The following is a 22,789-nucleotide window of genomic DNA, read 5'->3' on the forward strand; positions in this document are numbered from 1 at the left end:
TATTTCACTGAAAAATAAAAGAAAAATAGCTGGGGGGCTGGGGGTGTGGCTCAGTGGTACAGCCCTTACCTAGCATATGTGAGGCACTGGGTTTGATTCTCAGCACCACATATAAATAATAATAATAAAAAAAATAATAAAGGTCCATCAACTACTTTTTTTTTTTTTTTAAGCGTGGGGACTGGGAATGTGGCTTAGTGTTTAAGTGCCCCTGGGTTCAATCCCTGGTACAAAAAAAAAAAAAAAAAAAAAAAAAGTCCCATTCCTCTATCCTCAGGTAAGGGAGGGACAGGTGAGGAGAACATTAAGGCTGCAAGTTTGCCTCAATACAATATATTACCTGTCTTCAGTGACGAGACTGAAGTGGTTGAACAAGTATTATAAAAGTCTGCCGACAGAAGACTATGAATGAACATACCTGCAGACAAAATAAAATATGAAAACTTCACATCCATTTCAGAAGAGGAATGGCTTAATTGAATATGCATGAAGCTGCTTTAGGTCCTCAAGAGCTGTCAGATCCCCAGGGAGGTGCTGCTGCTAACCTTGGCAAGGTTTTTGTAGGAATACACCAGAGGCCTTGCTGAGATGAAAATGAGAGAACCCATCCCAATGGGCTCTATTAACTTTCTAGATCATAGCAGCCACAGTGGTGACAGACATAAGGCATGTTAAGTTAGGAAACTGATGCTGGTTTGTACTGTATAAAGCCTTGGGTATGCTTACCATCAAGAAAAACAAGATCTGGAGTATCTGCTAGTGCTACCTGAGAACCACATAATGAAGAAAGGCTGATCCTCGTGACTGGGAGGTGCGCAGCAGCTGTCCAGGAGACTGCCCACCCTGATTAAAGCATGCAGAGTAAGTCAATGCTAGGGAGGACACACAGCCAGCTAACATGGGAACAGTATGAGCCCTACTCAAAGGTGATGCAAGAACACATTTAGTGTTTTAGTTCAATCATAGAATCACTGAATGTCAGCCTAGGCTAGGAGCAACTGCTCTTTTCTCAGCTGATCACTGAGCTACGTTTTCATAGCCTGGATATCTCTCGAATTCCTAGGAACACATTTTACTGTTTTCCGTCATAATTCTTGAAAGTAAAGCTAACTTGGAGACACTATCAGTAGTACGATTATCACTATGTAATGGACCAAGCTGTCTATACCTAGGTCCAGAGTCACAAAGAGTCCCACGTCCCCAGGCCCTTGGCTGCTACATGCCAGGGACTTGGTCAAGCCTTCTTTCTGATGGCTGGAGGCGAAATCCTAAGTCCAATAAAGACTGCTACTGAGGAAACACCCACAGTGCACTCCTTATTCCATTAACCCTGTCCTCTGATCACAGAAAGACAATAGGGCTCCACCTTCTCTTCATTCTGCCACATCCCACAAGAGCCTTAGTTTGTCCCCCAAAGCAGCAGCTAAAAAGACCACAGACACCCTGATTTACATAAAATTATCTCACTCCATTTTATTTAAGATTTTTTTAATCCAGTTAGTAAAAGAAAGAAGTGTCTCTCTTTATACATATGTACAAGTTCAGTTATAAAAATAGACAGCACATTCAAAGAGAAAAAAGGCTTGGCATTTTTCTGATTCCCTCTAAATAGCATCTGTACACAGGAGTCTGGGTTTGGTCAGGGGAATCTTAATGATTTAAATTAAATGATTCCCCTAGAACCCCTACTCCAAAAAAAAAAAAAAAAAAAAAAAAGTTTTAAAAATCAATCTATCTAAACTCAATTCCGCGATTTTCAGGTGTGCAAATTAGAGGCTAGCCCAACTGGAAGCACCTGCTCCACCAGGGACATCAGGTGGTGGGCAAGCGGGAACCCCTTCCGTCAGATACCACCCCCTTGCCTCTCTTGGAAGGCCAGCAAGCTCAGGCTGGTTGGGTTGGGGATGGGAGGGTTGGTGCTGAGCTTTCCTCCTCCTCCACCCTCTCTACCTCATTCCTGTTGCCCCTTCCTTTCTCAGTGCAATACAGACAGTGCATACAGCCAAGCAGGGGCTGAAGGGCAAGGGTGGGGAGACTGTGCATTCAGGATGGGCACAGGGGCATCTGTAAGAGGGGCAGTGAGGATGTCCTGCTGATTGAGGTGGCTCCTGGTCTCTTTACTGGCTTCTGGGAGTCCCTGGGGTGGGAGTTGCTGCTACTGTTGCTGGTGGGACCTGAAGGTTCCCTGGTGTGAACCATGCAGGACAGGGGAGGAAATGCTGGAAAAACAACTGCCTGTGGGTCTGCTTCCTTTGGCCTTTTGTCATCCTTATAAGCCACCACATTCTCTGGCACATACTGCTCTCTCTTCAACAATGACACAGTGGCAAATAGAGTTTGTAGGCCTGAGGAGCTGTCCAAAGATTGTGGACACCAGGTACACAATTTTCTCCCTTCCTAGTCCTCCAGGAACAACCTTATACGAAGTCTCCACCATGGAAGGCTCTTCACAGCACCTGCAGAGCCTTTGTAAGGGACATGGTCAGAGCTGAAGGGTGGAATGGGGCTGGAGACAGCATGCCTGAGCATCTAAAGAGTGTCTATGTCAGGCCCTTCCCCAGTAGAAGGTTTAAGACTTGGCCACAGAGTTCATTGGGGATGTTGTGGGGCTGACCCTGTCCTTGGGCCCTCTTCCTATAGGCTACCCCAGAACACTCCTTTGGAAATAGGTGATGAAAGTGCTCACACTAACCACCTATCTTTCCCTTGCTGCAACTTGTCCTCTCTACCCTCTGACTTGGGATGTAAGATGCTGCACTAGGCAAGCCATCCAAAGTCCATCTGCAGGCCAGGACTCTAGCCCCTGGTTTGGTTGAAGGAAGCTGGAGGGCCCAGATGGTTACCGTCCTCCAGAGGGGATGGTGCCTTTGCCCTGTTTCCGGACCATAGAGTCTGAGGCTAGGCTGCTGGTCAAGTGGAGGCTCTTGGGAGTCCCAGGAACATTATTTCCTTTGCTCAAAGGGGAACTCAAGGGAGAAGAGGCGCTTGAAGGTCCAAAGTCAGCAAGACCAGCAGGCCTGACAAGGGATGTCTGCAGAGGACTGCTGGCAGAGATTCCTGTGGGGATGGAGAAAGAGAATGATTTGTAAGTACCAGTTTAAGTGTGAACCTGTGATGTTGGTTACCAGAATCTGGGCTGGAGGACAGGGGTGGGGAATCCTTCCCTGCCACCCTATTCCTGACATTTTTGCTTACTCTTCCTGTCAACTATCTTTTCAGTAAGAGGGATTAGTTTTGAAAGAAAATGACATCAAACCAGCACTCACTACATTATCTTACTGAGAGTAAAATGCCCTCTTGGGACTCTGGACAGAGCACACATATAATTGGGGATGCCAGGGCTGCAGGATGAGTAAGAATTATAACTTACTAGGCGCTAATGCATTTTTCTACCTTCTCTCTCTTTTCTTTTTTTTGGTGGAGGGAGACCTAAGGATTGAACCAGGAGTGCTTAACCACTAAACCACATCCCCAGCCCCAGTCCCTTTATATTTTTTTGAGACAGGGTCTCCCTATGTTACCTAGAGCCTAGTTACTGAGGCTAGCTTCGAACTTGCAATCTTCTTGCTTCAGCCTCCCAAATTATTGGGATTGCATCACCATACCCAGTCCTGTCTTCTCTTTTGACACCACTTGATATTACCTGATTCCTTCTCGATTTCATGCATATTCTTTCTCTACTCTCCATAAGTTTGGCCTGAGGGCATAAGCCTGTCCACTCTCTTATCTTGTGTGTCCATTTTCCTGACATTGGCTATGACCACTTCAAGGCACTCCAAGACTTGCCACTTTAAGAACCCAGGTGAAATCCCTCATCTTTGTTGATGGCTTGCTGCCTGGACAACAGTGAATATATCCTTTTTCTAATATGAGCTAAATCAACTTTCATCTGATACAACGATTCATCAATGTTTCTTATGTACCATTTTACTTTTCTAAAAACGAATTCTAAGTGCTTGGTGGACAGACAGGTTCATCCACAGGGGAATTGCAGGTAACTTCTAACTAGTTCCTCCCCTTGCTTTCCATCCCCAGTTAACAAGCACTGTATCCCCCGCCTCCCCCCACTTAGTAGTGGGGATTGAGCTCAGGGCCTCACACATACTAAGCAAATGCTCTACTACTGAGCTACATCTCCAACCTTTTTTAAAATTTTATTTTGAGACACGGTTTTGCTAAGTTGCCCAGACTGGCCTTGAACTTGTAATACTTCTACTTCTGCTTCTTGAGTAGCTGGAATTACAGGTATGTACCATATGTCTAGCTAGTATTCTTGATTTATCTTGTGTTATACTATCCCTTTGCTTTCTGCATCCCTCCTTTAGTTCAGGTTTCCAAAGAAAACCTGATGAGCAGCATGCTCTGCCCTATCCATGGATGAGATGCTGTCATGGCAGCCTTCACTATTGGAATGACTGTTGTTTTCCAAGGATATGATGAGTTGGCAAAGAAACACCAGGCCAGACTATTGTATATCATATTTTCTGAATGAATTAATAAATGAAAGCTGAGATTTCTGCAGTAGGGAGGTGAACTAATATTTAGAACATTTACTACTGGCCAAACACTTTCTATCCAAGAATGACTTTATTTGCTACAATAATTCTATGAGCTAATGCTAACCTAGTGTTTTAAATGGGGACAGAGTTCTATGAATGAATTCTCCCCTTCTCACCATATCTGGATGTCTAGCATTCCACAGAACAATTATTCCTTTTGGCTCAGTCACAACAGCCATTTCTCTTCACAAACTGTCTGTAACTGCTCACATATACCTGCTAAGCTCTTGCCCATCAGAACTTGCTAGATCTTTCCAACCTTGACTTTCTCTGGTCCTCTTTGGTCCAACTGACCAGCTTGGTGACTCCCAATGCACGTTGGTTCTTGCCAATTCTTTTTTGTCTGTCCAAATCTTTCCTTATCCATCTCCTTTTTGAATTACAGTCTAGAATCCTTATCAGCAGCTTCATGGTTCTTCCCATCCTGATCTATAACCACAAATAAGCCTTCTCTTTTTTTTCATTTATCTGTATATTGCCTTCTATTGCTATTAAACATACTCCCCTTCTCACTTCTATTACACTCAAGAGCAAGGCTCACATTTTATATTCTTTTTTTTTTTTTTTTAATTTTTAATATTTATTTTTCAGTTTTTGGCGGACACAACATCTTTGTCTGTATGTGGTGCTGAGGATCGAACCTAGGCCGCACGCATGCAGGGCGAGCGCACTACCGCTTGAGCCACATCCCCAGCCCACATTTTATATTCTTATGCACATAACATGTGCTCAATACCTAAGGTGATAGATCACATTGCTGGATGAATGTTATTAACTTCTGTTAGCCTGAATATTAAAAATGTGGGCATTAGGGGGAAAAAATATCTAGGAATTAAAAAAAAAAACAAACTCTCAAGCAGGAAAGCTTGTGGATGTTTAAAGCAGTATAGTTCATAACTCAGCTGTCTTTTCACAGCTATTTCTGATTCAAAGGTGGCACTGTATCAAATAAGAAGGGCAAGGGAAGAATCAAGACTGCTCAATGCAAAGAAGCGGAATCTGAGTCTGTGCTCTGGGAAGGAAGCTTCTGGTCTGGAGGCATGCCACATTTCTCCCTGGTAGTACTCTCAATTATAGACTTCCAGATATATAAAGAACTCAAAAAACTTAACACTAAAAAAACCAAAAAAACCCAATCAATAAATGGGCTAAGGAATTGAACAGGCACTTAAGAGAAGAAATATAATCATCAACATATATATGAAAAAATGTTCAACATCTCTAGCAATTAGAGAAATGCAAATCAAAACTACACTGAGATTTCATCTCATTCCAATTAGAATGGCAGTCACCAAGAATACAAGCAACAACAGATGATGGCAAGGATGTGGGGAAAAAGGTACACTCATACACTGTTGGTGGGAGTGCAAATTGGTGCAACTACTATGGAAAGCACTATAGAGATTCCTCAGAAAAGTTGAAATGGAACTACCATTTGACTCAGTTATCCAATTCCTTGGTTTATACCCAAAGGACTTAAAATTAACATACTGCAGTGACACAGCCACATCAACGTTTATAACAACTCAATTCATAATAGCTGAACTATGGAACCAACCTAAGTGCCCTTCAATAGATGAATGGATAAAGAAAATGTAGTGTATTTATACAATGGAATGTTACTCAGCCTTTTTTTTTTTAAATCTTTTTTTTTTTTTTTTTAAATTTATTTTTTAGTTCTCGGCGGACAAAACATCTTTGTTTGTATGTGGTGCTGAGGATCGAACCCTGGCCGCACGCATGGTGCTGAGGATCGAACCCCGGCCGCACGCATGCCAGGCGAGCGTGCTACCGCTTTAGCCACATCCCCAGCCCATTACTCAGCCTTAAAGAATGGAATTTTGACATTTTGCTGGTAAATGGATGGAACTAGAGAATATCATGCTAAGTGGAATAAGCCAATTCCCCAAAACCAAAGACCAAATGCTTTCTCTGATATGCTGATGCTAATTCACAATAATGGGGGAGGGGGTTTGGGAAGAATTGTTACTTTGGATTAGGCAGAAAGAAGTGAAAGGAGGGAGTGGGTATAGGTGTAGGAAGGATAGTAGAATGAATAGAACATTATTATATTATGTGGATATATGATTATACGACTGGTGTAATTCTATATCATATACAACCAGAAGAATGATAAGTTATATTCCATTTATATATGATCTGACAAAATGCATTCTACTGTCATGTGTAACTAATTTGAACAACAACAATAACAAAAAACAGACTTCCAGACTGCCTCTTGACAGTCTGTAGCCACCCCTGACTTCCGCACCTTTAGACACATTGTACCCGTATGCAGCATAGGCAGCTGCGGAGGCTGCTGCAGCTCCTGCTTTGGCTCCTGCCATTGCAGCGGCACTGCCTGCCGTGGACTTCCGGCTTCGGCCTTTCCCTGCTCCTTTGGCTGTGCTTCCTGAACCTTTGGGGCGGCCTCGGCTTCGAGCTGAGTGACCACGACCTACAGCTGGCATTTCCTGAATGGAAATTCCTGTGGGAACAAATGGCCAAGAAGGGGGACAAAATGAACATCATTAAAATGTTAACATGATTCTCCCCCAACAGAAAGCTTGTTCTCAGGGTGTTTTTCTTCTTTTTCACTGTGAAATGGGTCTTGGCATGTTGCCCAGGTGGGCAAGCGCTATACCACCAAGTTTCAACTCAAGCCTTGCTTTCTTTTCTTTCCTTTTTGGTTTTGATGGTGCTGGGATCAAACCCAGAGCCTTACACATGCTAGGCAAGTACTCTACCATGAGCTATATCCCCAGCCCTTGAGCCCTACTTTTAGGTTTTAGATTTAGAGTTCTCTAAAAAAAACAGCAACAGTGGGCCCCACATGACAAGCAAGAAATGCCCAGACAAGCTAACTTTGACTAAAAAGTAGCAAAAATAAGTGAACTACAAAAGATGGAAATGACTAGAAACTAAATTTCAAATCTTTATGAAGTTCTTACTTTGCTTTCTCTAAACCGTCTCTCCTTTCTCCCTCCCTCCCTACTTCCTTCCTTCTAATTAAACACAGGGTCCGTTTTTCCATTCTTTTTTTGGTACTGGGAATTGAACTCAGGGGCACTTGTGCCTGGCCTTTTTTTCATTCTTGAGATAAGGTCTCACTAACTTGCTAATTTGCAATTCTGCCTCCCGAGTTGCTTGAATTATAGGTTTGCACCACCGAGTCTTGCTAAACCTCTTTCCTCCATTCACTTGATAAGCTTATTGAAAAAATAAGATCATAAAATCTTTTTGCTCCCTTTTACTCTTCTTTTTTTAAAAATATTAGTTATTGATGGACCTTTATTTATATATATGTAGTGCTGAGAATCAAACCCAGTGCCTTATACATGCTAGGCAAATGCTCTACCACTGAGCCACAACCCCAGCCTCTTTTTACTCTTCTTTAAAGAATGAAAATTCCCTTTTTGTACAATGAATCAGGACCTCCACCCATTACCAAACTAATGCTTTCTGCGAGGTAGTGAAATAGCTCTGACCATCTGGGACACCAGCAACACTCACCATTCACGGTGTCTGAGACAGAGGAACCTGTTATGGAAGCAGGAGAGTTGGTGGCTCGAGACTGAGGGGCTGAGGAGGCTGGGTCATCCACAATGACTAGCATGTCACTGCTGCTCTCGTCAGGGGGAATGGAGCCTGTGTGCAGCTCACTGCTGATGGAGATCTAGAAGTAGAAGAGTTGAGATCACTACTACTCTTAGTGCCCACAGCCCACAGCTCTGGCACCCAAGCGAGAACACGCTTTACAGGACTTGCCCGTATTTCTCTTTCCTGCCTGGAAAGGTTCACTGTTGAGGTTCAGATCCCCCTGCTTTGCTTCTGAGTAGCCAGCCTGTCCACATTTGCTTTTCTCCTTATGAATCCCATGTGCAACCCCCTTCTGTGAGGCAGGAAGACTCCAGAAGCAAAGGATGCCCAGCAGTGTGTCCCTGGTACAAGGTCAGGATGCAGTTCCACTGCTGTGATGAAGGCATCAAGGAACCTCACCTCACTGAAAGGGCTGGGCATAGCTGAATCCACACTAATGAAGGAGTCGTCCCCGTCAGCAGAGAGGTTAGAGTTATCAGCCGAAGGAACAAATGGGATCACCAGGTTTACACCCTCTTTTCTCCTTTTCCCATCCAACTCATCTTCTTTTTTCTTCTGAAAACACAAAGATTAGGCTATGAAAACACAAAGATTAGGCTATAAGGAAAAACCATAAAGATATACCCCAAGAGAGAAGTGGGATTAGAGAAGAAAATTATGATCAAACCTCTATTTATTTTTCATAAAATTGTCATTTTTTTTCTTCTTTTTTGAAGCACTGGTGATCAAGTCCAGGGCCTTGCACATGCGAGGCAAAGGCTTTTCTAACCAACTACACCCAGGCTCCTCTATTACTATATTTTTAGGGAATTAAAAACTCTTAAGGAAGGAGAAAAGGGATACTTTAAAAACTTATGTGTATTTTAGTCCTGAAATACAGGGCTGTTTTTTTAGGCTCTGGGGATTGAATCCAGAGCCTCATACATACAAAGTATGTATTCTACCAATGAGAAACCCCCCCCCCCAACCCCCTACCCCAAACAGTTTAAAGGTAGGCCAACTACCCTGAACCAATAAGTGGGCAAAGGATGCCTCTGATATATCTAAGCAGCAGCAATTATAGAATGAATGCACTCTCACAAAAGGGAAGAACAGTGTTTTACACAGACACACAGACACACACAGAGTTTTTCTGGTACTGACAACTGAACGCATGGTCTCACATATGCTAAACATGAACTCTACCACTGAGTTATAGCTCCTATATATGTTTTTAAAACTTTATTTTTGGGTTGCTTTTATCATTATCTCCTCAATTTCATGTAAGCTCTTGAATGACTAAGCAATATTAGGCAGTTCAGGATCAAGTTCAGCAGGGCTCTGTCACAGATTAGGGATCTGGAATCATAGAATGTGTCTGGATACATCTGAGAATCTCACCAATCCACTGCACCACTGTGTTTGTATTTACATCTGTTGTAGGGTTAATATATGATGTCTCTGTGAAGTTTATATTTTCAGTGGGCATTGTCTATTCTACACTTTGAGCAGGGATGACCTGATGTAAACTGTTAATTCATGACATTGTTTCTGGATATTAAAACCATTTGTATTTTAAATAGTGGTAAATAATGGGTTAGATATTTGAGGGTAGAGAGATAAAAGAGCTTGGGGAAATAAATAGAGATGGCAGCTCAGTCTTATACAGATCTGGATTCTTCATTCTCAGGATTTTTCTGTTTTGTAAATGAAGTGAGTACCCGGGGCATCCTTTAGGCTAAAAAGAGTTTGGCCTAGAGTAGGTCCAATCAAGGACATGAATTCTGTAACAGGGAAAGCTAGCACGTCTACAGGAAGATGATAATGTAATACAGACAGGATCCTACGTTGCTGACCATCAAAGCTTTATGGCTAAAGAGACACAAGGCCCTTTCTTAAAATCCTATGAAATCTAATAATATATGTGTGTAACATCAATTTTACCCACATTTAGCAGTGAAAAGTAGTTTCTATAATCAAACTGTGGCCATCAACAAGGTGGGTCTTTGAGATGAGTACAGCCCTACCTACCAAAGCTGTTTCTCTTGATCAAATATCATGGAACTGGTATAAATCACAGCTAGAGCTGGATACCAACCAATGACCAAGAGGACAACCTGCCTGGCCCCTACCAATACCCCAGGGTGGAGATACCTTCTCTGCATACTTTTCCCGCTTGCGTTTGCGTTCCTTCACTCGGTTGGTTTCCTCCTGCTGTCGTTTTTCTTCCTGCCGCAGTCTCACTACCAAGAGAAACCAAATCAAACCAAAACAAACAACACCAGATAAAGTAACTGTGGCAATCATAATCCTCATTCTCTGAAAATTAAGGAGGCCCCATCTGATACTTATGTTCCAAAATATGACGTTAATCTATTTAAGGCAGATAACTAGTAGTTTTCTAACTGAAGAATTTGTGAATCTCAACAGATTTTGGGTTCAAACCATTATTACACTTATTATTTTTTTCAGTACTGGGATTGAACCTAGGGGACTCTACCAGTGAGCTACATTCCCCTGACCCTCCCTTTTCATTTTTATTTTGAGACAGGGTCATGTTAAGTTGCTGACTTGAACTTGCGATCTCCTGCCTCAGCCACCTGAGTTGCTGGAATTATAGGCATGTGCCACCACGCTTGACTGTACCACAAGTATTATAAACCTTTCCTTATCTGTGTCCTCACTCCCATTCTCCTTAGTATTTAAATATCTGCATTACACAGATCAACAAAAGGTTTCTAGAAGGTGCTGCCAAATGTGAGTGAGCTTATTTTCTAATGGGGTCCTATGAAAGCCCTAAGAAACTCACAGGATAAATTTAAAACCCAATGTTCTCAAAAGCTAGAAACACAGGGGAGAGAGATCTGAATGATTATAGCAGTGTGCTTCTTCCTTCCCTATAAAAACATTTTCTGGGCAGAAGAGTAAATTCATTATTGCTGAGGAATTGGGCAGAGCCTTCCTTGTGCAAGCTAAAAGTATATTTTAAGTATATTTGCTTTTAAAGTATATACAAATTTATTTCACAACATCTGTGTTTGGAAATTAATAAGAATAATTAATATAAAAATGTTCCTCCCCAATATGGCCTCTGGTTTTGTCTAGCCCTGGAATACATGCAAGTGCTCCTCCCATTTTCAGATGTGTGGGACTGGAGAGGAGAGGGCACAAAGTGGTTAGAGTACGTACGTTTCTTCTCCAACTCTTCATCATCTAGAAGAAGACTAACCACCTCTTTCGGTTTCAAGGTATCTGGTTTGAAGTTCCCACCTGAAATCACCATTCGCTGAATCTACATAAAGCAAATCAAAACATCACCTCCAGGAATCCATTACCAAACAGCAAATATCGAGAAAGAAACAAATGTCTTTCTCAACCTGCTCCTCAGATGAGGGCTCTAGTTTCCCTATTTCTTTCTTGTTCACCTCCTTGTTTGCTCCTCCAGATTATTTGCCCAACAGAAAGAACAATAAAAATTTCTTTGCTTGGGACTATTAATTCGAAAGTAAAAAACCTAATAATACTGAATCAGGATGGAAACACAAAACAAAACAAATTATTACCTTGGAAACTAGCAGATTTGGAATGCAAGTCAGAAGTAGCTAAGTTAGAATGCCAGGAAGCAAGCTCAAAAATGTCATTCCTTCTTCTGAAGGTGACAGGGTGTTAGTCATGAAGGTCCTTATGAGTGTCTGTATGCACATGAACAACAGCTGAGACTGCTACTGTGCAAGTTCTGATTTTGAAGAAATTTGTTTCTTCATATCCAATGAAAGGCAACAGTCTCAAACAGTCTTAATCCAGTCAGTGTTGCTGACTTTGTATTCTCTCCACCAGGACAACCATCCTTTTCCCCTTGTGCTTACCTCACTCTTCTCCTTGGCTCTCTGCAGAATGCGTTCCTCAATTGTGCCTTTACAGATGAGCCGATATACTGTAACCTGCTTTGTCTGCCCCAAGCGGTGGGCCCTATCCATGGCCTGCTGGTCTACAGTGGGGTTCCAGTCACTGTCATAGAATATTACCTACACAGGCAAGATGAGAATATAGCAAAGACTAAAGCATTCTCAAGGCAGGACCAGAAACTGGGGGCAACCCAGTCACTCATATTGTTTGAAATGGATTAGCATCAGCAGGGTCAAGCTTCTTTCTATACTAGAATATTGTCTCAGAAAACCAAGCCATTCCTTCATTTGCTCTGGGCAAGAGACATGCTCCTGGCCTTTGCACAGTTTTCATTTCAAAAGAAGGAATAAGCTGAGCATGGTGGTGCATGCCTGTAATCCCAGTGACTCAGAAGACTGAGGCAGGAGGATAGCAGGTTCAAAGCCAGCCTAGGTAACTTAGTAAGGCCCTATCTTTAAAATAAAACAAAACAGGATTAAATAAAAAGGCAGTCGGCTGGGGATGTAGCTTAGTGGCAGAGTACCCTGGATTCAATCCCAATACTGAAAACAAAACAAAAAAACCAAGCCAAGTGTTGTGGTACCCCTATAGTCTCAGCATTTAAGAAGCTGAGGCAAAAGCATTGCTTGAGCCCAGGAGTGTAAGGCCAGCCTAGAAAAGGAATCAAGACACTTTCTTTAAAAAAAAAAAAAAAGGGGGGAAGGAAAGGAAAAAAGGGATAGTAGTTACTGGCAAAGTACTTGCCTTGCATGCCGTGAGGCCCTGGGTTTAATTCCAAGTACTGACAAAAAACCAAAAATATAAACACAAATGTGCGCACGCGCACACACAATCATAGCAGTAGCTAACATAACACTGTTAATTAACATTTATGTCGGGGCTGGGGATGTGGCTCAAGTGGTAGTGCGCCCGCCTGGCATGCATGCAGCCCGGGTTCGATCCTCAGCACCACGTACAAACAAAGATGCTGTGTCCGCCAAGTACTAAAAAAAAATAAATATTAAAAAATTCTCTCCCCCTTTTTCTTAAAAAAAAAAAAAAACATTTATGTTAACATTTAGTACTTACTAATCCTTAACGCAGCAATTTTTCAAGTGTATTAACTCACCTTGCAATCTCCATACCTTATGTACTATTAAAACCTCTATTTTAGGGCTGGGGTTGTGGCTCAGTGCTAGAGCCCATACTAAGCAAGCATAAGGACCTCGGTTCAATCCCAAGCACACACTCTCATAAAAAAACAAAAACAAAAAAACCCTAAACAACCCTCCATTTTACAGATGAGGAGACTGCAGTGCAGAGAAATTAGAGAATTTAAAGACTGCACAGGCTAAGTAAGTGATGGGCTTGGTGTAGGAGATGAGAAAGCCTTCTGCTTTCTCTTAAGCATTAGGGCTACCTTGGAAAGGGACAGGCATGGCTTTCAGTGCATTCTTGGGTTCTCATCATAGGATCATTTCCTGTTACATTAATTTCAAGGATAGAATAGAGTGTTTAAAGGAATCCCCGGAAGTTATTTTTAGTTTGTTGAAAAACAAATAAGCAAATAACAAAACGTAACACTAAGTGATTCTAAAATCTAGACTGCTAGTCTTTAGCTATTGAGTCTACTACCATCCCACATGTGGACATTCTAAAAGAATTCCCAGTTCAAAATGTCCTCATCATCTTTTTGGTCACCAAATCTAGCCAGTGCTTCTTCAGAAATGAAGTTGTGCTTTCTACAATCACACTGTCACCATCCTGAACTGGGCCCTCACTGCCTTCTTCTGGATAGTGCTCTGTTCTATCAATGGGCTTCCTAGATCTCATTTTCTGTCTTCGGTCTACTGTAGGTTCCACTACAGACGACTCCTTCTATCAGTTAAGCGGTAACAAACCAAGTTTAAACTGAGCCCTGCTATACTGAATTAACTTCGTATCCTATTTGTATATTTTTCCCCAATACAATATGTCTCTTCCCTTTAATTAGATGAGTTCCTGATTTGTATTTGTTTGCCCCTCTTTTTGCCCAGGTTGTTTCTCTAACCTAGAATCCCTCTACTTTTTTTTTTTGGCAGAGAGGTGTGTGTGTGTGTGTGTGTGTGTGTGTGTGTGTGTGTGTGTGATCCCGATCCTGGGATTTTCTCCAAACTCCCCTTAAGCATCTCCTCTTCAGCCTTCATCATTGCTTCCTCCTTGGCTTTCTCTGTGGTGTTTTACATTGGGATAAAATGATCTATTGGCAATTCAGCCTTCCCAATTGCACTCTAAGCTCTGTACAATTTAGGAGTCTAGCAGGAATAAAATTCCCCTCATGATTTTTTTGTTTGTTTGTTTTGGTACCAAGGATTAAATGAGGGGTGCTTAACCACTGAGCCACATCCCCAGCTCTTTTAATATTTTATTTAGAGACAGGGTCTTGCTAAATTGATTAAGGCCTTGCTAAGTTGCTGAGGCTGGCTTCTGAATTCATGATCCTCCTGACTCAGCTTCCGGAGCCACTGGGATAACATGTGTGTGTCACCGTGCCTGGCTCCCTCTACTTTTCTTCATTGGTCCTTTTATCTTTATAGTTCTAGCTTTAACATTTCTAAGAAGGCCTCCTTAATTTCTGTCACCTATAATAATGATGTCTCTTTTTCCTATTCCTAATTCCTCTAAATATCTATTAGAAATAATAAAGGCTAAATTCTGCTGAGCTGAATTTATTGTGTGGTGCTAAGGATAGAACCCAGTGCCTCACACATACTAGGCAAGCGCTCCACCACTGAGCTTCAGCCCCAGCCCCTACAGTGACTTTTTCTTTGCCTGGGAGTTTACAGTTTTCTCTCCAAGGATTCTAAACTATGCTAAAAAATGAAAGATAATGCCACAAAAAAAGCCAGATCAAGAGGACAGCATGAGAGAGAATAAGAGCTCTTTCTTTTTACTGAGTATGATGCTAGGGTATATACATATCTATCTGAATTCTTGCAACAATCCTGTGAATAGCCTCCATGTTACTAAAAAGGAAGAGATACTGGACTGAGACCACAGCAAGTGGCTGAGCTGGGGTTTGACTAAACAGTCGCCTTCAACACTAGCACAGTACTTCATGTTGCTTACCACCTTGGTATAAGTTCCCACTTAATTACTATCTTCCACGGATGTTCAATTATTAAAAAAAATTTTTTTTGTGTGTGTGTATGGGGGGGTACTGGGGACTAAACCCAGGTACCCTTTGCTACTGAGCTATAATCCCAGCCCTTTCTTATTTTTTTTTTAAATATTTATTATTTAGTTGTAGTTGGATATAATATCTTTATTTTATTTTTAGGTGATGCTGGGGATTGAACCCAGGGTCTTGCATGAGCTAAGTGAGCGCTCTACTGCTGAGCCCAGCCTCCTTTCTTATTTTTTTAAGACATAGTTGGTCTTAAAAAATTGCTGGGATTATTAGCTGTGTACCACCATATCTGGCTCTTGCTCTTTCTTATGGTGTCCTCTTGGTCTGGCTTTTGTGTGGCATTATCCTTCATTTTTTAGCATAGTTTAGAACCCTTGGGGAGAAAACTACAAACTCTCAAAGAAAAAGTCACTATAGGGGCTGGGGCCGTAGCTCAGTGGCAGAGCGCCTGCCTAGCATGTGTGAGGCACTGGGTTTGATCCTTAGTACCACATAATAAACAAATTAATGCATTCTGTCCATCTATCAAAACACACACACACACACACACACACAAACACACACACATCATTGTAAGCCAGGTGAGGTGGTGCACACCCTGTAATTCCAGCAACTCGGGGGAGGCTGAGGCAAGAGGATTATAAATTCAATCTCAGCCTTGGCAATTCAGTTTCAAAAAAAAAAAAAAAAAGGTATTATAAAAGCTTATTATTATTAATGTAGTGTCCACAAACCTGATTTGCAAATACACAATGCTTGTCACAGCATTACTATATTACCATAAGATATATTTTGGAATTTCAAATAAGACATACAAAACTCTAGAAACCAATATTCCTAAAATGATACATAAGGAGAGGCAATGCAAAATAAATTCTTAAATAAAACCATGTTATGTGTATATATAAATATACTACAGGAAACTTCACCTTTATGCATAGGTAGAAAGAACCTATCAAATAAAAGTAAATAGACAAGTGAAAGGAAATCGAATGAAGTACACAAAGGAGAATGGGAGAGAGGAATGAGATCTGAAAGGAAAGGTGCAGGGAAAGGAGGAGGAATCATAAATTGAAATGGAATTCCATGCATGTATGAGTTTGTCGGGATAAACCCAACTATTATGTATAACTAAAATGCTCTAATGAAAAAATAAAAATAAAATAAAACACATATAGCAATTGAGGGCTGACATCATACTCAAAGATTGTACCTTGAGATGTCCAAGCCTGGGGAATGGTTCCATATACATTCAAAATGAAGAGGCTTATATCATGAATCATCTTACTTAATACTTACAATTTTCCCCTAAATTTCAGTGGCAACCAAATCCTTGATTTAACTTGGGTTCTTTTGGGATCACAAACAACAAGAAGATTAAAGCCAAAGAAGATAAATTAACAATTTAGCCTTGAAAAAACCCCCAAATTTAGTGGCTGTATATCCTTTAAATGGATTAAAAGAAATGAGGGGTTAGGGGAAAAAAAAAAAGAATTAAAAACAGGGATTTTTTGAAAAAATAAACAGGGAAAGCCAGGTGTGGTTGCACACACCAGTAATCCCAGCTACTTAGAAGGATAAGGCAGGAAGTTTGAGGCCAGCCTGGGCAACTCAGCAACACTCTATCTCAAAACAGCTGGGACTGTGGGTTCAGAGATAGAGTGCTTCTAGGTTTGATCTCTAGTACAGAAAGAAAAGAAGGGAAGGAAAGAAAAAAAAAAGAAAAAATACAAAGGGGAAAAAGAATAATAAACTATGTAAAAGCTCATAAACAGGTTAACATAAGAATAAGGTCAGGCACAATGGTGTATGGCTAGAATGCCAGCAACTTGGAAGCTGAGGTAGGAGGATCACAAGTTAGAGGTCAGCCTTAGTAATTTAGCAAAGCTCCTAGGAAACTTAGTTTGTCTCAAAATTAAACAAACAAAAAACAAATAAAAATAAAATGCCTGGGAATGTAGATCAGTGGTAAAGTGTCCTTGGTTTCAAGTCCCAGTATGTGTACACACATACACACACACACACACACACAGAGAAGAATAAGAGAATGAGACAAGTGTTCAATCCCAGCACCAACCCTCAACACATACACATACACAAAGAATGAAAAACCAAAACAGATGTTTATCTAATTTGACAACCAATGAATGCCGGATCACCCATGTGAACTGGGGGAATGATGGAGACATTGTACCACAGTAGGACAGAGATACACCTTTATTTTATAATCAGGTTTAGTGAGTTCAGTGAGTTCAGTGAGACACACTAGAGAAAAACAACTAATAATTATAGGACTAGAACAACTGACATACCTAGGAAAGATTAAAAGCTACAGATTAATCTTTAAAAGATTAAAGCTACAATGCATGGCCTAGCAATGACTAAGTGGAAATATATGAATAGTCAACACCTTCATGAAGTTGTAAAACCCAAGCCAGGCAGGCATGGGGGAGGGAAGGGAGAGTAGAGATGTGGTGTAGAGACCCAGCTATAATACAGGTGGATGAGAGGGAGTTCCAGGAGATGAGAGAGTGAAATGGAAAACAGGAAAATTTCTATAGAACAATTGGAAAAAGCTGGACCAATATTTGGAGGGTGGTGCTTTTCTCCCAAGAGAATGGGTGAAAGTTTAGTCCCTTGGGAGGGCTAAAAGTTGACCCATTGGACATATGTCTTGTCATCTTGCTACTTGTTCTCATTATATGTAAGCATTTGAGACAGGTCTAATAGAAACAAAAACAGGGGAATTTATCATAACAACCCTCACTAAACAGAATTAAATGCAAAGATATCCCCATGCTAAAAACATATTTACTAAACAAGTGGGCCAGACAGAATACATGCTTACCTATGGGCCCTCAATCACAAGACATTAAGTTTTTCCTGACATTTTAGGCTGACTAACCTCTTCCTTGTCCATAAATGGTTCTAGGGATCTCCCAGAGCTAAATAAATCTTGAAGCAAAGGAAAATGCCAGACAAGCAGCTAAAACTATTGTTCTCTAACACACACATACACATACACACACATAGCAAAACTTGAGTTCACACAAAAAATTGAGAATTAATTTCAATCTTGCTGTCCCATATCTCTAAGGAATATTCCAGGAGCTTCTAATTTACAAGTGAATCACAAGCCTCCCCCAGATCAAGTTATTTTGGAATTCAGAGTATTCAGAGTCTCTCTCTAGCCCTCAGATGGAAAAGGAATTAACTTTTATTCCTTTTGCTATGGGTTAGAGGCCTAATACTTTGGTTCTTTGTGGCAGGAGGTCCTTACCCCCACAGGACAAATTATGTGAACCTTGCAAGCATAATATAGGTCACTCTGCAAACCTGCTTATCATTTTGACCATTCAAGTAAACAAAACAACTAGAGGAACTATTTCTTAAGAAAGCATAGCCAAACCTAAGACAGGCAAGATAGGAAGGGAAATACAAATGTTAGACCTCCCCAGGTGATCCCATGTAGCCTTATATATTACCAATGACTGATTCCAAAATACATATTTAGTCACAATCTTTCTCCTGAATTCCAAACCTTGCTGCCTGGGCAACATTTCACTTAATGTCTGATATTCTCAATTTTCTTGCTTCTACCTTTCTCAGTGTTTTGTACTGACCCCCAACAGAAGCCAGAGGGGCACATGTGAAACCCAAGCTAAGGTGAATATCGTAGTGTGTGGCTATAGTCCTAGCACTTGGGATGCTGAGGTCAGAGAATCACTTGAGTCTGGGAGTTTGAGGCTGGCCTGGAGACACAATGAGAATTTATCTCAATAACAAACATACAGAACCCAAGCTAGACCATGTTACTCATCTGTCAAATTCTTCCAAATTCTCCATTTCCTATGGCTTACTTAGCCTTGCATGCTCTGCTTCTGTGACACATACCTCTTACCAGTCTTCCCTCATTGATTCTGCCTACCTACTCTGGGCTTCTGGCTGTTGCTTGATTATGCCAAGCATGTTCTCACCCCAGGGCTTTGCACTTATCGCCTCAGCTTGGAATGCTCTTGTCAGATAGACACTTGGCTCATGTCCTTGCTTTCTTCAGATCTTGGCTCAAATATCACACTATCAGAGAGGCTTTATCACCCACATAAATAGCAACCCTGATCACTCTACCACTCCTTATTTGCTATATGTCTCTTTGTAACATTCATATTAAATAGTTCTTTAAATTTTGTTCATATCTTATCCCTTACCTTTACTAGAAATATAATTTTTAATAATTATGAGGACAGGAATGGAACTTCATTGTGTTGCATGCTGAATCCTACTGCCTAAAACAATGCCAGGCCCTTGAATGATGCTCATTAAACATCTGTTGAACGAATGATTTCATGCACTAGAAATAAGACTTCCTTCTACTGATGAGATCTAAATTCATTATGTAAAATAATTAATTACAATATAATGTGATTAACTTGAGTAGGGGAGGTAACTGGAAAGGAATGTGACACCTGAATGGGGTTTTGATAAGCAAATAAGTTTACCAGAAGAAAGAGGAGCTCACAGGACAATCTAAGCTGAGGGAACAGTTAACCCAATAGTGTGAAATGGCATGGTGTATTAAAAACAAAAAAACAAAAGTCAATCATTTATTTCTGGAACATAAATTTTAGAATGGAAAGTAGTCTGGAAATTAGGCTGGAAAAGCAGATAAAGAACACAAATTAAGGGCCTTATGTGTAATGTAAAGGAGCTTACACTCTATTTTATAGATGATGGAGAATCCCTAAGAGTTTTGGGTGAAGGAATGGCATGGTTAATAAAGAAGGATATGGCTCAGTTGGTGATGCACATCTGTAATCCCAGCCTGGGAGGCTGAGACAGAATTTTAAGTTCAAGGCAGTCTTGGCAATTTAGCAAGACCTGTCTCCAAATATGAAATAAAAAAGGCTACAGGCTGGGGTTGTGGCTCAGCAGTAGAGCACTTGCCTAACATGTTCGAGGCCCTGGGCTCTATTCTCAGCACCATAGAAAAATAAATAAACAAAATAAAGGTATTGTGTCCAACTACAACTAAAAAATAAATGTTAAAAAAAAAAAAAAAAGACTAGAGAGGGAAAGCATCTCGGTTCAATTCCCTGTACAGGAAAGGTGGAGCGGGGTCGGGGGGAAGGGAAGAGAGGAATAAAACAAAACAAAACAGAAGAGGGGGAGAAGAATATAAACAAACTTAATAATCAGCACAGCAAAAAATGGATCTGGGTTAATAGGTATGGAGCTGGGGACTGAGACTGGAGCTCAAAAGATCAGCAAGGAGAAAGCAGTGAATCTGTACTCACACAGAACCTATATAAAATGCTTGAAAAATAGAGCAGAAAACCAAGAAAAATAAGGACAAATTTCTACTATCTGATATGGCATTGAGTGAACTACCACATCAGAGAACCCACAAGAACAGGATCTACCACCACTGACAACCTACCCAGAGATGAGTGGTTGATGATGTGCAACTATGCCTGCAGCAATCCTCAGGCATTGAAGCTCTACCCCACCTGGCTAACTGGTAACTGGTGGAGATTTAGAGGGCAAGAAAGGTATAGCTGGATCCTATGAAGACAGGGAGTTAAACATACAGTAGACAATAAAGAGAGTGAACCCAGCCTAGAAATGGAGACTGAAAGATGCAGGATCTAGTTCTAGTTTTGGTTCTGTCTCTTCAAGAATCTCCATCTGTACTTGGTTTTTTTCATGACACTCCTGAGTTTGCATCCTTTGCATCCTCTTCACATATGTGGGGAATTTTGTTGTTGTTGTATTGGGGATTGAACCTAGGGCCTTGAGCAAGCAAGGCAAGTACTCTACCACTAAGCTACTTACCCAGCCTTTTAAATTTTTTTAAAAAATCTTTATTTACTTAATTTATTTTTTTATGTAGTGCTGAGGATCGAACCCAGTACCTCATATGTGTGAAGCAAGTGTTCCACCGCTAAGCCACAACCCCAGCCCCCAGCCTTTTAAATTTTTATTTTGAGATAAGGTCCTGTTAAATTACTGAGGCTAGCCTTAAATTTGTGATCCACCTGCCTCAGCCTCCATGCTGTTGGGATTACAGGATTGTGCCGCCAGCTTATATTTTAATTTTACTATTATTGGTGGTGCTGGCAATTGAACCAAGGGCCTTATGTATGCTAGGCAAGCTCTCTACCATTAAGCCACACCCCTTCCTGTTATTTTATTTCTTAGATTAGCAATCTCATTACTCTCTAACAAACTTTTGAAGTTCAGGATGTTAAAAAATGTGAGTTTTTCCAGTAGTGGAATAATGCATAAAAATAATGAAATTATCGTTTTTTTTATCTATTCAGTTACAGTTCCTAAAACAAATCTAGTGGGATTACTTGTCTTTTTTTTCTCTAGTCTGTTTATTTAGAACAGTATCAGACACAGAGTAGACATTCATCAAATACTTGTTGAGTAAATGTGTAAGAAAGTTAAGCAGTGTATTATGTTCTCATTATAACTTACTGTATCTGCAGCAGTGAGATTAATACCCAGTCCTCCAGCTCTTGTGCTTAACAGGAACACAAAGATGTCATTCCTGCAGAAAAGGGAGGAACATGTTAAGAGGAAAAACTGAAAAGAAAAAAATAAAATGTGGGAAGAAAAGAGAGGTCTCTGAATACAGAACATGGAATCTAGTGCTGGAAAGAGTTCTGGTGGTTATCAAGGCCTGCTGATATTCCCTTAAAACACTACACAAAGGTGCACTATTCCTAAAATAAAATGATGGGAGTCACCTTCTAATTTGCACAGAAACTTGCTGCCCATCAATATCTAATTGCTCAGCACACAAGCAAAAACGTGTAGCAAATATACTAGAAAAATAATGCTACCATGAAGTAGAGACCTCTTTCTCTTTATGAACTAAGAGCAAATAAATCAGTATTCCCTGATGTTTTCCTTAGGAATCATGAATTCCAATACTTTGGAAACTTATGATCATTATAGCAAAGAACTCATTTTAAGATGAAGAATATAAGTTCCAGAAAAATGAACTGAAGTCAGGGACTAAGACTTAGGCTATGTCATCTATGTATAAAATTGAATTTGGGATTAATTCTTGAGATAGGCTATAATTAAAGGGCTTTTGGATGTATGCCAACACAGCTCTTGAGTGCGCGCGCGCACACACACACACACACACACACAGTTAAAATTTTCTTCGATTTATACCCCAAGTCCTTTTGGAACAGGATTCTGACTGTAAGATTTATCTTAAATAAGGAGGGACTCAGCTATAGCTCAGTACTATATCTTAAGATCATCATACACTTTCATGTTTTTATCCTAGATTATATTCAGAACATTTCTGAGGGAAAGGAACTGCATCATACCACTAAGTAAACCTGAAAATCCACTAAATCAAGTTGCCAATCCCCGTTCTTCCTAGCTATAGTGAGGAATACAACTAGATATTCATTCAGATCAGGATTAAACTGTAGGTCACACTTATTCTTGGTCATGAAATAAGTTTGGTAGATCTGGATGCATTTAAAAATATAAAGACTAGATTAAAAAATTTTCTAGTGCATCACAGCCACAAGGGTACCATTCTGTAAAGTTTTAGACATGGTATATAGGT

General features: G+C 40.6%; 1 protein-coding gene across 2 annotated transcripts in view; it reads right to left on the reverse strand.

Annotated features, from left to right (window-relative positions):
* Nucleotides 1–1,468: 1,468 nt before the first annotated feature.
* Nucleotides 1,469–22,789, reverse strand: part of Ino80 (INO80 complex ATPase subunit) — a 133,231-nt gene continuing 111,910 nt past the window's right edge. For both annotated transcript variants that reach the window (XM_076850577.1, XM_076850576.1), the window contains exons 29-36: nucleotides 21,673–21,745; nucleotides 12,005–12,163; nucleotides 11,328–11,430; nucleotides 10,293–10,381; nucleotides 8,559–8,714; nucleotides 8,073–8,235; nucleotides 6,832–7,047; nucleotides 1,469–3,057 (exon numbers count right to left, since the gene is read on the reverse strand). In XM_076850577.1, coding sequence (XP_076706692.1) covers nucleotides 2,840–3,057; nucleotides 6,832–7,047; nucleotides 8,073–8,235; nucleotides 8,559–8,714; nucleotides 10,293–10,381; nucleotides 11,328–11,430; nucleotides 12,005–12,163; nucleotides 21,673–21,745 — 1,177 coding nt within the window. In that variant the 3' untranslated portion in view covers nucleotides 1,469–2,839. The remainder of the gene's footprint in view (nucleotides 3,058–6,831; nucleotides 7,048–8,072; nucleotides 8,236–8,558; nucleotides 8,715–10,292; nucleotides 10,382–11,327; nucleotides 11,431–12,004; nucleotides 12,164–21,672; nucleotides 21,746–22,789) is intronic.

Source organism: Callospermophilus lateralis, chromosome 3 (assembly GCF_048772815.1).
Source record: "Callospermophilus lateralis isolate mCalLat2 chromosome 3, mCalLat2.hap1, whole genome shotgun sequence".
Lineage (NCBI taxonomy): Eukaryota > Metazoa > Chordata > Mammalia > Rodentia > Sciuridae > Callospermophilus > Callospermophilus lateralis.